This window comes from Mus pahari, chromosome 4 (assembly GCF_900095145.1).
Source record: "Mus pahari chromosome 4, PAHARI_EIJ_v1.1, whole genome shotgun sequence".
NCBI classification, from domain to species: Eukaryota; Metazoa; Chordata; class Mammalia; order Rodentia; family Muridae; genus Mus; species Mus pahari.
In genome coordinates this window covers 129,070,950-129,084,224 of record NC_034593.1, presented here as the reverse complement: position 1 = coordinate 129,084,224, position 13,275 = coordinate 129,070,950, and the positions used below count along the sequence as shown (strand labels likewise).

The window sequence follows — 13,275 nt, the reverse complement described above, 5'->3', positions numbered from 1 at the left end:
CTGAAATTAAACATTAGCTGTGTTATAACGTATGACTGCAAGTCCATCAGTACTGCCAAAAATAAACTTCAACTTTCAACCTTGGCAGCTACTGACTTATGGAAGAACACTGTGCTTTCTATTCTTTAGATATTTCTAAGCTATATAATAAACTTATAAACAAGTACAACTACAGATTGACGTTGGATGAAGGTGAAATTGTAGATCAATATAGCATAGACTGGAATAAATACTTTAGTTACTCTCTGGTTGAATGATATACTGGTAATAAATGAAGATTTTGTGTCTGCTGTTATATTTCTAATCATTTATGAAATAGTTTTCTAAAATACTGCTTCCTGGAGAACATTGGACTGAACCAAGTGATTGTATTTTCTAACTAGTTATTTGGAAGTACAGGAAATACACTGCAGGTTGTATTATATGCCTGGGTTGATTATATGCCTTTAAAGTAGCTGGTACCAGTTCTGAACTCCATTCTAGCAAAAAGTTCTTTCTAGAGGAACTAAATTCAGAGTTAGTTGGATGAGATTAAAAATGTTTTGCAGATTTTATATAAAGTAGTGCTTGAGATATACTGAATGGAATTTTGAGGTAGACTACATCTAACATTTCAGGTTCATGATGAACAAAGAGAGATAAGATTATAGAGACTACAATATGACTTCAAGCTGCATCTTTGTCACTTAAACTTTCAGGAATTACCTGAATTAGGGATGATGAGGTGACCCCCAAGGGAGTTGAAGGTACCAAATGCTGTGCAGGATGGGTCAGTCTGTCTTGCGAGGCTCTGGTTCTTCAGGTTAAGGGCCTCATTCTCTAGCAAGGACTGGGTCATCTGGGGTGACAGCTTGGATGAGAACTCGGCGAGGTCATCCTGGGGAGTGACAGCACCTGAGCTGTTGTACACTTTGATTTTCAAGTTGGGCAGTGGATCCAGAATGGGAGAATTGGTCATTGGGATTTTGTCTGAGACATCATGCAGAGCATAGACAGGTCCCCTATACATGGCTGCAGCTGAGGTGAGGTCAGGGGGGACAGCCAGGAGATCTGAGGCAAAAAGAAAAAGGAGTTCTGTTTGCATTTTCCATTCGGACCAAGACAGATTAGCAAGAAACCACGTCACAGCTTTAATGCACAGCAAAGCTGCTCTGCTAACAGTGCAGGTGGGCAGATCAAAGGCTCTGAAATCTGGGACAAGCTGAGTGTCAGTCTCCTTCTTGTCATGAGCCATCAGTAGTTAACTCGGCTCCTTCTATATTTTGCCTTGGGATCTAATGATGATGTTTAAAGTATTTGGCTATCTCATCAGAGTAGAAAGGATAATATGAGCTCCTGAGTCACTATCTTGCAATGGCTTCGCTTGCATATGCTAAATTTGGATTCATCTGTAAATCACTGCATTAAAAGCATTATAAGAAGGGGACCAGGGACCAGGGAAATCAATGAATCAATGTACTCATCATTTCAAATAGAAGTTAAAGAGCAGGACAGAGGTACTTGTCAGAAAAGCAACTCAGAAATGATCTGTACTTAGCAACAACTCTGACTTATTGTATAGAATGATTTCATTTGTATAACGAACAAAGTCCAAATCTCTGACTTTTGTTCAGCGTGTATTCTGGCTCACCTGGATGATACAAATGGCATTTAGTTTGTAGGTATGAGGGCACACTGCTCACTCCCATGTATAACTCGCCTACTGACCTTGTCTGGCAGCCTTGATGTTCACAGGCTGAAAGCCGCCATTGAGTGCCGAGGAGTCAATGATGTCAGACTCAAAGTCACGGTGGTTCTTGCGATACACAAACAGGGCCACCACAACAGTGATCGCCAGACAGACAGTTACAGCGATCACAATCCCCACATAGAGAGCCACATCATCTGAGTCGGGAGCAGCTGGAAAGAGAGAGGGGAACATCCAACCAACTGCTTTTACAAACTTCCCGTAGAACACATATGTATTGTGGTAATTTTTTCAGACATTTATTGCCATTTTTTATGGGTTAATTTCAAGTCTATTTCAAAAGCTATATAAAATGACTGTGGCTTTTTAGAGGAAAATTATCTCAGATTTCTTTTTCTTTCTTACTCTGCATCAACTCACCCACTAATCTATCTTATAATTGGGCAGCATAACAGACTATTTATTGCTAGGCATTTAAAGAAACTGAAACCCAACCCATTCCAAACCACAGGAAATAAAAACTTTATTACTACTACTTTCAGGTAAAAAAAGTTTGGAAGTGTTTTTTAAATCATTGATAGTTAAAAAAAAAAAAACCCATAAACACTGTCACATCTGGTATAATTTTAATCTGTATGTGGATTGAACCAAGAAGGTTCTCTAGGTATCATTTCAAGTTATAAAATTACTTCCTATACACTCTTCTTTCTTCCCCTTCAATCAGTATGAGAATGGATGGGAACTGTGCAAATAGAGCAAAGCCAACGTGAGGAGCAACCATGGTGGATTGGAAAAGTGTGCTTTCAGAAGCTCAGATCCAGCCAGAAGCTAATGTGAGTTCCAGCTTCTGATGCAGATACAGTATTATTATCTCCCATTTTGAGCTTCCTGTGGGCCTTTGGTAGAGCTTCCCATCTAAGCTTCTTATTATGGGAATAAGCTATAGGTCTATGATTTGTTGGATAAGTTAAAGGTCTTGGCCAATGATCAGAAATGTCAGGCTACCCCAGGGGGCAGATAAGTGTTTGACCAGCACAAGGTGCCATCCATAGGGGACTATTTCTAGGTAACGTTTTTAAAAAAAGGAGGGGGGGAGAATTCTTATAAATGGTGCCTGCTGCTTTGGTGGCATGAAACATGTTTGGATTGAACTGGAGACGGTGACAGAAGCTGATTATTAAAATAAAACAGATACAAATGAAAGATTTGTTGCCTCAGTTTGGCATGATTGGGTCTTTGCTTTTAGACCCATCAGAAATATTGAGCAAATTAAACAGAGTTGCAGCTTCCTCACTGTAAAAGAGATAGTTAAATTGATGCTTCTAGTAGCCTAGAACAACTCCAAATGTCATGGTTAATTTATATACATATACATTTTTGGGAGGCAGGGGAGAGGATTTTTAAATCTATAGGTTTTTGTGATCCTTTCCTTTCTCCTAAGACACAAAGCCATATGGTTTACATGTGGAAATAACTCATCTTTTTTTTTTTTTTTTTTTCTGCCAGGGGTTCTCAGTAATTACCCACACTCTTGTGTCCCGGTCTTTAATTACACTGGCAGTTTATATAAATCTATGCCTGGAAAATGCCCTCTTTAAAAAACATCACCCTTCCCAGTATTTCAACATCAATCCAGTCAATATTGATTGACAGCAGCTCTTCAGTATCCCAACACTCCTCATTATGTGAACACTGCTGTCAAAGTGCTGCCTTTACTCTGCTGTGAGGTTTATTATGGTTTTTAGTAGAGGAATTCACAACTCTGGTCAGAATAGTACATCTAATCCTTAATGCTGTATACTCATTCATGATGGACAGCTCAACAGATTTGCATTTTCTCAACCATTCCGTTTTAGTATTTAAACCCTGCCCTTTATGTATATCAGCCAATTTCATGATATGTTTTCTCAGTGATGGGGATGCATGCTTTCAGTGGTAGACTGATAGCTTTTAAAGCTGGCAGCGACTTGAAATGACCCTTTCTTCTCTTCAGCATCGAAAATCTAATTTGCTTTTTCATGTTAGAATACATTAGGCTCCTATTTCCCGTGTGCACATCTGTGAGCCAAGGAAAGGCAAACTTGAATGGGGGCAATCATGTTAAAGGGTTATTTCCCAACATAAAACCCAAAACTCAAACTTACAAGAAAATCCATATTCATTCTGGGGTCTGTGCTCAGTTGAAATGGGGTAAATGAATCCTTGAAAAGAAAAAAACGAAAAACAAAACAATGAAACAGAAATGGGAACAAAATCAAATTAATGAATGAAAACAAAATAGGAAGTGTGAAAAATGGTCTAATTAAAAGCAAAAAGGAAAAGAAACCCGTAGTCGTTTAAAATTCTGGTTCACTATAGAATTATGATTTTTGTGCCCCCTGTTTGCTCTGGAGCCTTACTAAGAATTAATAAGTAGGCAGATTGAATTTCAGAGCAAAAACTGGTCTCGAGTCACTAACTTTGGAGTGCTTAAAGTCTTCCTTTTATTGAGCATAAACTCTAATGGATCTAATTTATTTCAGACATCGAGGGTCATTAGCATAAGGAAAATCTTTTTTTCCTCTTCCCCGCCATATGCTTTAATTCCCAGGACGTTCTCAAAAGGCTCAGAACAGTTTTCTTTTTCTTTTTTATTTAATCATAACTGCTTGCTTTGGCCTCATGAAACTAGAACAGGCCTGTCGTCACTAGTCAAAGGTTAAGTACCCATTTGCCCAGCTGAGCAGTGATCAGCTCTTCTCCATCTCAGGTTTACTTTTGGATTTTTGGTTGTTGCTTGTTCAATGGAGACTGCGTAAGGACCATGCAGACTGTCAATACAATGACACTTGGGTGGTGTTTTTTTTTTTTATCATTTGAAAATCAATAGGACTAAGTATTATAGGGTTATTAATTATAGTGCTTTAGAGGAATGCAATTCATTGGCCAGATAATAACTAATAACCTCATTGCATTGAAGATGCAGAAGAAGCACAGTAAGGTTTCTTTTCTTTTGAGTGTATTCTGATTAGGAAACAATGAGGATAATAACATAATATAAAAAAAATGCCAATGCAAAGTGGACAATAGGCACAAATCAGGGGAAAAAATGAGGACAGAAAGTTTTGAAATGAGAAAGCCGTGGAAAGAAATATAAGTCCAACTCATAACTGGTACCCAATGTTCACTAAGATTTAATATTCTGCAGCATATGAATTAATCAAATAACGTAGCACTGTTTGGATTAATCAAATGAAGATGAACATGAGTACGTGAATTAAACGTTCCTAGAAATACTCAAGGGTAAGAACTAGAGAGGAACCATAAGAATCACAATTAATTAGTTCCAAGTGAAGGTCTGGAAGACCTTAATGGTAAGGGCGACTCTAATGCTGCAGGTAGGTAGCTCCTCCGCAGCCAGCAGAGTGCTATCTACTCCCTAGCTATTTACCTATTTTGGAGTTAATTCCGGAAAAACACACAATGCTACTTTAATGAAAGCGAGGCTTGCCAGAGCACAGATAGGTTTGCTCTGAATTAATATTTAATGCTTTATTTTAAAGCAATGATTGCAACCTCCTACTTGGTTTTATAAATATTATATTCCTTATCCCAGTTGTCGGACTCCATGTATTAGTTTGGCTTTCATTTTTAAACATCTCTGTCTGGTAATAGCCTTTTTCCATTTGCAGTCTGTGAACTCAATAAAAGGACAATTGGGACGAATAGAGGCTTTAGAAACCCAAGGACTTAGGGCAAACCAAGTTTACTATTGTGAGATGAATGGCAAGGGTGAAGCCCTTCTCTTGGAAGCAAGGATGCTAACCAAAGGAGTGTTGAGATACATTTTTTTCTCATGTGACAGGACAAGGATATGGGTATGAAATAGAAACTTGGAGATGATCTGATGACGATCTGGAAAATGTTGGTAAGCACTTAGAGTGCCCTGCCTAAATAAGCAGGAACTTTATATCTCATGACAGGAAAGATGGAGTCAAGAGACAAATGACAGGCTCTGATATGTATCCTCTATAAAGCAGTTCCTGGTTTCCCCTGATGACTCTGTTCCAACTTCTTAGTGAGACTCCTGTTCTTGACAGGCAAAACAAAGAATAATAGAAATATATATATATATATATATATATATATATATATATATATATATATATAGACTATTTAATAACTAAATTCGTATTGTATGGGATGATTCTGAGACTTTAACTCCAGGTAAAGAGAGCATGGAGTTTCCAGTGGAGGAGGTAGAGAAAGAACTGAAGGAGCCAAAGGGGTTTGCAACCCATAGGAAAAACAACAATATCAACCAGCCAGATTCCCCAGAGCTCCCAGGGACTGAACCACCAACCAAATACTACACATGGAGGGACCCATGGCTCCAGCAGCATATGTAGCAGAGGATGGTTTTATCCAACATCAATAAGAGGAGAGGCCCTTGGTCCTGGGAAGGCTCTATGCTCCAGTATAGGGGAATGCCAGGGCAGGGAGGCAGGAATGGGTGGGTGGGGGAGCACCCTTATAGAAGCAGGAGGAGGCAGGATAGAATAGGGGGTTTCCAGAGTGGAAACTGGGAAAGGGGAAAACATTTGAAATGTAAATAAATAAAATATCCAATAAAAAAGAATTCACTCATTTATTCACTCAATCACTCATTTAGTTGGTGCATTTGGATGCTACTATATTCTGAGTTCTAATGTAGTATGGTAGAGGCTTTCCTGCTGCTCTGGAACTCTCATTCTGGCATACACTTAGCAGGAAATAAGTACATAAATGACATGATAGACAAGATCATTTTGTAATATTGAAAGCACACATTAAACATCAAGCATACAGGCTAATGCAGCTCAGTTGTGGAAGGCTTGCCTGTGCAAAGTCTTGGGTTGATCCCCAGCCCTGAATATGTGAAGTATCAAGAATGGTGATGTACACTTGTAATCTCTTCTTGGGAGGTAGAAGCAGAATGATCAGAAGTTCAAGGTTATCATCAGCTACATAGCAACTTTCATGAATAGCCTGGTATACATGGGACCTATTTTAAATCATCATTATTGTTATTGTTACCATCATTACCACCATTAAAATATACAATATAACAAGGCTATGTGGACCATCACTAGAGAAATAAGTAGCAGTGAATCATGGAGGCCTACTGGTCCACAAAGAACTTTTACTTTTATCACAAACAAAAACTATATGTTTGGAACATGAAAAAAACCACATTGGATTCTCTTCAGGGAATGAATTACAGAAGGGTCAGATTCATAATATCTCTGTTAATGTACAGCTGGGAGATAGCTTTAAATGCATCAGTATAGTTAGTAAAATACTTTCATTTGAAATTGTTTTCAGTAAGATAAAATATTAAAAAACGAATTGTCTCATTCACTGTCAGTTCTTTCTCATAGTGAATTAAGACCAATCTAGGCAAACTGGTCATTTCTTACATGGGGAAAACCTATAACAGACCAATATTTGAATGTGCTCAGTGCCTCAATTTACTATATTAGGGAAGAACTGATAATGGGCTTTTGGAGACAACTCTGTGAACCCCCTTCCATCCCTTTCTAAACACTTACATGATGTATGGAAACCACTGCTTAGGTGGCTGGAATCAGAGAAGGAATGAGTATTCCATCCTGTAAAGGAGGGAACACAGGAGTGTTCTCCATCTGACTCTTCTCTACCCAATCAGCAGGGCACATTTTCTTCCGTTAATGAGGTAGTCCTGCTGGTTGCAGTTCCCACAATGGTGAAGGATAACATGTCAGGTACAACACAGTACAAAATGATAGCTTTATAGAGTCAGTTTGGAAGCTAGTTCCTATCTCGGGGGTTTCACTTAACTTCTCTGAGACTTAAACTAAAGCCTAATGAAAGAACACCAGGAATGCTAGCCAACGTAGTGAACTTCAGTTCATGGACTTGATTTTGTTAGCCTGGTGGACTTCTGTTAGAATCCTGGCTCTACCATTTCTTAAGCTGGGAGAGGCTGGCCAAATGAGCTCTTTCTCAAACGTCAGAGGACTATAGATATTACTTCCATAGCTGTAGAAAAGAGAAATCAGATTTACAAAGGGCTTATAATCAATCAATAAATGACAAACTATTATGGTCGATACCATTATGAAGCACAGTGTTTGAGATCTGCTGGCATGCTGAGTTCTAAGACTGCTTCTCGTACAATGAATGTGGCCTAGTTAATGAGTGACCTCAGAAAACTTGCCTGAATTTCAGCTCCCTCTTTACAGCAGAGCCAAGGAGCCCAGTTTCTCTGAGAAGCCACGGGCAATGCTCTCTTTTAAGTACTATATACTCTTTTACTGTCCCTGTTGAAAGGGGTTTGTGCTTGGCCTTTGTGGCTTCTGGCAACCATACAGGGATATGTTTCAGGAGCAAGCTTCCAGGAGCAGAGTGAAAAATGACCCTGGCCTGATTTCTCAACCGAGATGCTCTTTTTCTCAGCAAGAGATTTAGAATGGGGCAGGAGTGCCGGCCTCTATTCTTTGGATTCTCGAAACATTTGGGGGCTTGCTTTGGCATTTAGTAATTGAGCTCCAAGGACACTTAATGTCCTATAACAAGACAAACATTCTTAGGAACAAAAAGCCCTCCATAACCTCAAACGTACATCACTTGGATTGGTAATTTCACTGTCACAGGCTGGAAGCCCAGGGCAGGCTACAGTAGCCTTAGCATTTGGGCCTATATGGAGTCAATTCCAGAGCAGGATAAAAAGGAGAATAAACAATTTTTTATTCTTAAAGAAAATTTACTTTTTAGAGAGGAAGTTTTCCTTACTTGGAAGAGTTCACCATGCAGAAAAAATTGATTATTACTATGTGCACTTATGTGTATGTGTGTATAATTATTGGTGCTCAGACACCTGAGCATATGTGTGGAAGGCAAGGAACAACATTCAGGAGACAGTTCTTTCTCCCACCATCGGATTAGGTATGAGACTCAGGTCATCAGACTGCCTCATCTGCAGGCTGCTCCTTAGGTCCTCTTGTTGGCCCTCATTCTGGAGAACATTTTTCAAGAAAGGTACAAACAACTTGAAAACAAGATCAGGTCTCTTGAGTGATTTGTAAAATGCTTTTTTGGCTTCAAAAGCATCTCATAATTTTCCAGACCATCATTTCAAGAGATCATGCTGTCTAACTCTTCCAGTCAAGGAGGCTGGGTCTCAAAGGCTAGAAATGATAATTCCAATAGTATCCAAGTTAAAATTCAGACAAGTGAAATGGTTCCAGCCATTCTTGCCAATCATGTTGATGTCTCAGTTTTGCCTTGTCTAACCCCAGGGTGTCCATTTCACATTTGTGCCAATATTTTCCAAGTGTTGGCCAACTATTATGAAAACCAAGGCCCATGTCTTACTATCTTGAAAAAAAAAGAGACATTTCTTTGGTTTTAAATTTCAGTAACAACATATGATCTCTGAGAGTATGTCCAGTACTTGAGATCTTTATAGTTGCCTGTCTGAATACAGCCTATTTGCTGGGGGGTGGGGGTGGGGTGGTTCATTTGGGCATTATCAGGAACAGGGCTAGAATTTCTACTTTCCACTCCCAAAAAGGACTCCTTTTATGTTTCTAGTTTTTTCAAAAGGTTTTGCTTTCAATGATGTGTGAATATTAGGTGACAGTAAAAAATAATCTTAGCTTTGTGATTAAAATAGTGTGATATTAACTACTTTTATGCTATAAGTAATCTTTTTGTACACACATTATTGTGAAGGCTAATTGATTGTCAACATGACAGGATTTAGAGTCACCATGGAAATAAATCTCTGGGCTTATTTAAAAGGAAAATATGAATGTAAGTACTGCAGAATTAAAGCTCTTTACATTTGGATGCTCTGCTATTTTTGGTAAAGACAATTAAGCTAGGGATACCTATCCTTAAGTGTGGGTAGTACCAATCTACTCCCAACATGGAGGGCATTGATTCCAATACACAGGACAGTCGCCAAGCCCTAGCAATCGACCTGTCTCCATCTCCCCGGCCCTGGGACTACTACAGTCATGTTATCACTGTGTGGGTGCAGTGGGTCAGCACTCACATCCTCGGGTCTGCATAGTATCCTCCAAGTTCCAGAAAAAAAATCAAAACAATAAAACAGTTAGTAAAGGACCTTGGTAAAGGAGCTCCTATTGTAAAAGGAGTATAAAGTAGAGAAAGATTTGGGTTTATGTAGTGGCTCCAACCATTGCCTGTGGGTCTCAGGAGGGTCAGTCATTTCAATTCAGTGTTTCAGTTTCTTACTTTGGACAATAGAACAATTATTACTGGTAGTCAAAAGATCTATCTATGAAGTTATTTTTTTTCTATCTTTTGAGTATTAATTAAGTTAAATTCCAGTCATTTTGGCTTCTATTTGGCCATGTCTGACATTGAAGACTACAGTCAGGAACAATTTCAGCTACAGCCTAACTGTGCGTTATGATATTAAATAGGATTAAAATTAAAGCTGAAATTCCTTTAACTATAAAAATAAGACATGATAATAGCAGGTTCTCTAAAATTTGAGAACTCCTGACCCAGACTTAGGGAATATTTAAAAGGGAAGCATGCATGTAGATGCTGTAGGAAGTAAAACTCTCTACATATGAAGCTAAGCTAGTCAATGGAGATGCTATGTTACTATAAGTATTCTCTCCTGCCTCCATGGTTTATTTACTGCCACCTGACATGGCATTGCTTGTGTTATAATAACATGCATAAATAGGCTTCAGGATGTTATGAGACCTTTAGAGTAGAGGACCAATTCTTCTCTGAGCTGGTGATGACATCATAACTCAATAGTTACACAGCATCATTCAACAGTTTGCAAGTATGTTACACATTCTTTGCAAGCATGTATTTCTTTTGTTTTATTTATTTATTTTATGTTTGAGACAAGATCTTAAGGTGTGGCTTATTCTGGTCTAGAACACACTATGTAGCCTAAGCTAGCCTCAGCCTCAGTTTCCCTGCCTTACTCTCCCAAGAGCTGGGATTATAGGCATGAGCCACACATCTGGCTCAAACTAATGTTCTCAAATCACCAAATTTTAGTTAGTTTAGTTGTATTTATCTATTAGACACACACTCACAAAGAAACATTCTAAGATTTTTTTTTTTCCCCACTTAAGATCTGATTGTTAGAAGAATCTGCTCCAGGTAGACTTGCCCCTTTCCTTGACCTGGCTGCCTGGTCTGTTTGCCAGTGATTGCACACCAACCTAACATGTTGGATATTCACATCTTGATCACATTTTTTTCTGATGCAAATTTTCTTGTTAACCCTCAAGAGTGACTCAAAGATAAACATGTTCAGGCTGTTTTTATTTCCCCTTCTCCTGAGTCAGAGTCATGGATTATTTTATAAACCCATCAGAACACTAATGATGTCAAAGGTCAGGTTTGTTAAAAACACCAAGGTCGTTTACCTACTCTTCTGAGGGTTCATTATTGACTGGGCTTACACAAACCCAAGCTTTAGAATATGCAAAATTGAAGACGCGACAACAAAAAACCGAAAGGAGCATTTTCTTAGGGATGTCAGGCAGCTCTGGTACCTGTGGCTATTGCTCCATCTTTTAGGGGACACTGGCCAAGCCACACCAAGTTGGTTCATGACCTTGTTGGTAACAGTTACTAGCACATGTTCTGAAAACAGGCAGCAGATGATTAACAGCCCAGGAGGAAAAAGGTCTTATCTCAGGACTCATACAGGATGCAGCATAATTGCCTGAAATTCATCTCAGTTCACCAGAAACAAGCTTATGTATATACACCAGGTGTCCAAGTGCTTTTATGCTGGACAATTCAAAGCCATCAATGTTTTAGAAGACGAATAAAGCATTAGTAAGTTCAAGGGTGGTAACACTTATCATGACTCCATCATAACAAAGACTTTAGACAAAAGGAGTAAAACAGTGGAATCCTGAACTAAGGTGATTTAATCCTAAAGAATATCAGCCAATCTGATGACTTTTTATGCTCAAATAAAAGTCAATTTAGCACCCTTACAGTAAGTCCATTTTGGTCTGCCTGTATAGTGGTATTTTTCTCAGCCTATATAGCTTCATTTTTCCTGATCTCCCAACAAGGCTACCAGAGGTGAAAGCTCTTGCTTTTGTTTCCTTGCACTCACCTCTTTGGGCTCCAGACGTGTGCATCAGGTTTCTGTGGCCTAAAGTTTCTGACCACATCCTTGCTTTCAAAAGCAGGAAAATGTTTTACCAGAAAGTAGAAAGGCAGACCACACTGAATATGCTGGAGACTATCGAGGACTGTGTTGGGCAGGAAGTTCATGGGCAGAATATTTATTTGCCATCTGGGACAGTGTGCATATCAAGAACTATAGAAACCTATGACATCAACTTCTAACTTCAGATAAAAAAGTGCTCACTGTCTAACACGCAAAGCTACGCTTTCCTCCCAAACTGCTGTGCTGACAAGAATTTTGCTGCAAAGTGACTAGCACCTTGGCAAGTGCCCACCGCAGGCAGTTATAAACACATCATTCTGAAGCCGGAGTGTGGTGATTTGTTAGGTAAATGGTTTCCCTATGTTATAAGCACCTGGTGTTGCAGGAGCCCAGTATGCAGCGTGTCCACACTGAAATTTACATGCAGAGAGTTCTGCTACTTCCTCTGCTGAGAACCGATGGAAGAGCCGAGCTATGCGACATGCAAATGTTTTAATGAGTAGAAAGTGCTAAATTTGCACAATGCATAACATTTTAATTTCCCAGAGTCAGGGGGTTCACTGATGCCGACTGTTCTAGGCAGTTCTAGTTTGGCAACTGTAACTTATAATTTGTCTATAGCATAATCTCTCTTCAGCAAGAAGAAATTCCAAGGTCACAGTTGTACTCTTACACATATCCTCATGGAAATTCAAATTTAAATGGGATCAAAATATAAAATTCATATGAATGTACCAATTTAACCCAGTAGTCCACATTTAAAACTAGACTGCATTTATTCTTTGTATGACTATGTTCCAAAGAAAGATAAACATGAATAAAACTATTATAAGACATTACATGCTCTTAGGAATACCAATATATTCAACATAAAACAAGCCTATTTGTAAGTTTAGCATTTTAAAAAGATTTCTTATGGACTCTATTATTATTTTTTTCTCTCTGTGTGTGTGTCCTTATGTTTCTTTCTCAATTCTCTGTGTCATCAAATCATCGCATGTAATCCTATTTCAAACACAGGGAGTAGACTCCTTTATATAATGTTCAGATAATAAAGAAGCTGAAATATTTTAATAGAAAATCAGTATGGTAGTCCCTACCGCACTGCCTTCTGAATAGGCATTATTACATACAAACATGGAAATTTGTTGTGAACTTTATTTCTTTATCATATCACCACAGATAGATATATATTTTTCTTATTTTCTTTTTTTTTTGTCTTTATCACTTTATTCCTTATTTTAATTGAATATTTTATTTATTTACATTTCAAATGTTATCCCCTTTCCTGGTTTTTCTTTTGCAAATCCCTTAGCCCATACTCATTTTTTAAAACAAAACCTCCCTCTGACTTTAGTTCAAAGATTCAGCAATACTGGCTGGCCAGCAAGAGACC

The 13,275-nt window shown here is 38.5% G+C and overlaps 1 protein-coding gene across 2 annotated transcripts in view; it reads right to left on the bottom strand.

Annotated features, from left to right (window-relative positions):
• Unc5c (unc-5 netrin receptor C) overlaps positions 1-13,275 on the bottom strand; it is a 350,620-nt gene that overhangs the window by 44,296 nt on the left and 293,049 nt on the right. The window contains exons 8-10 of one of the 2 annotated variants that reach the window (XM_021195777.2): positions 3,832-3,888; positions 1,708-1,899; positions 706-1,050 (exon numbers count right to left, since the gene is read on the bottom strand). In XM_021195777.2, the coding sequence (XP_021051436.1) occupies positions 706-1,050; positions 1,708-1,899; positions 3,832-3,888 (594 nt within the window). The remainder of the gene's footprint in view (positions 1-705; positions 1,051-1,707; positions 1,900-3,831; positions 3,889-13,275) is intronic. The other variant, XM_021195778.2, reaches the window with a different exon arrangement.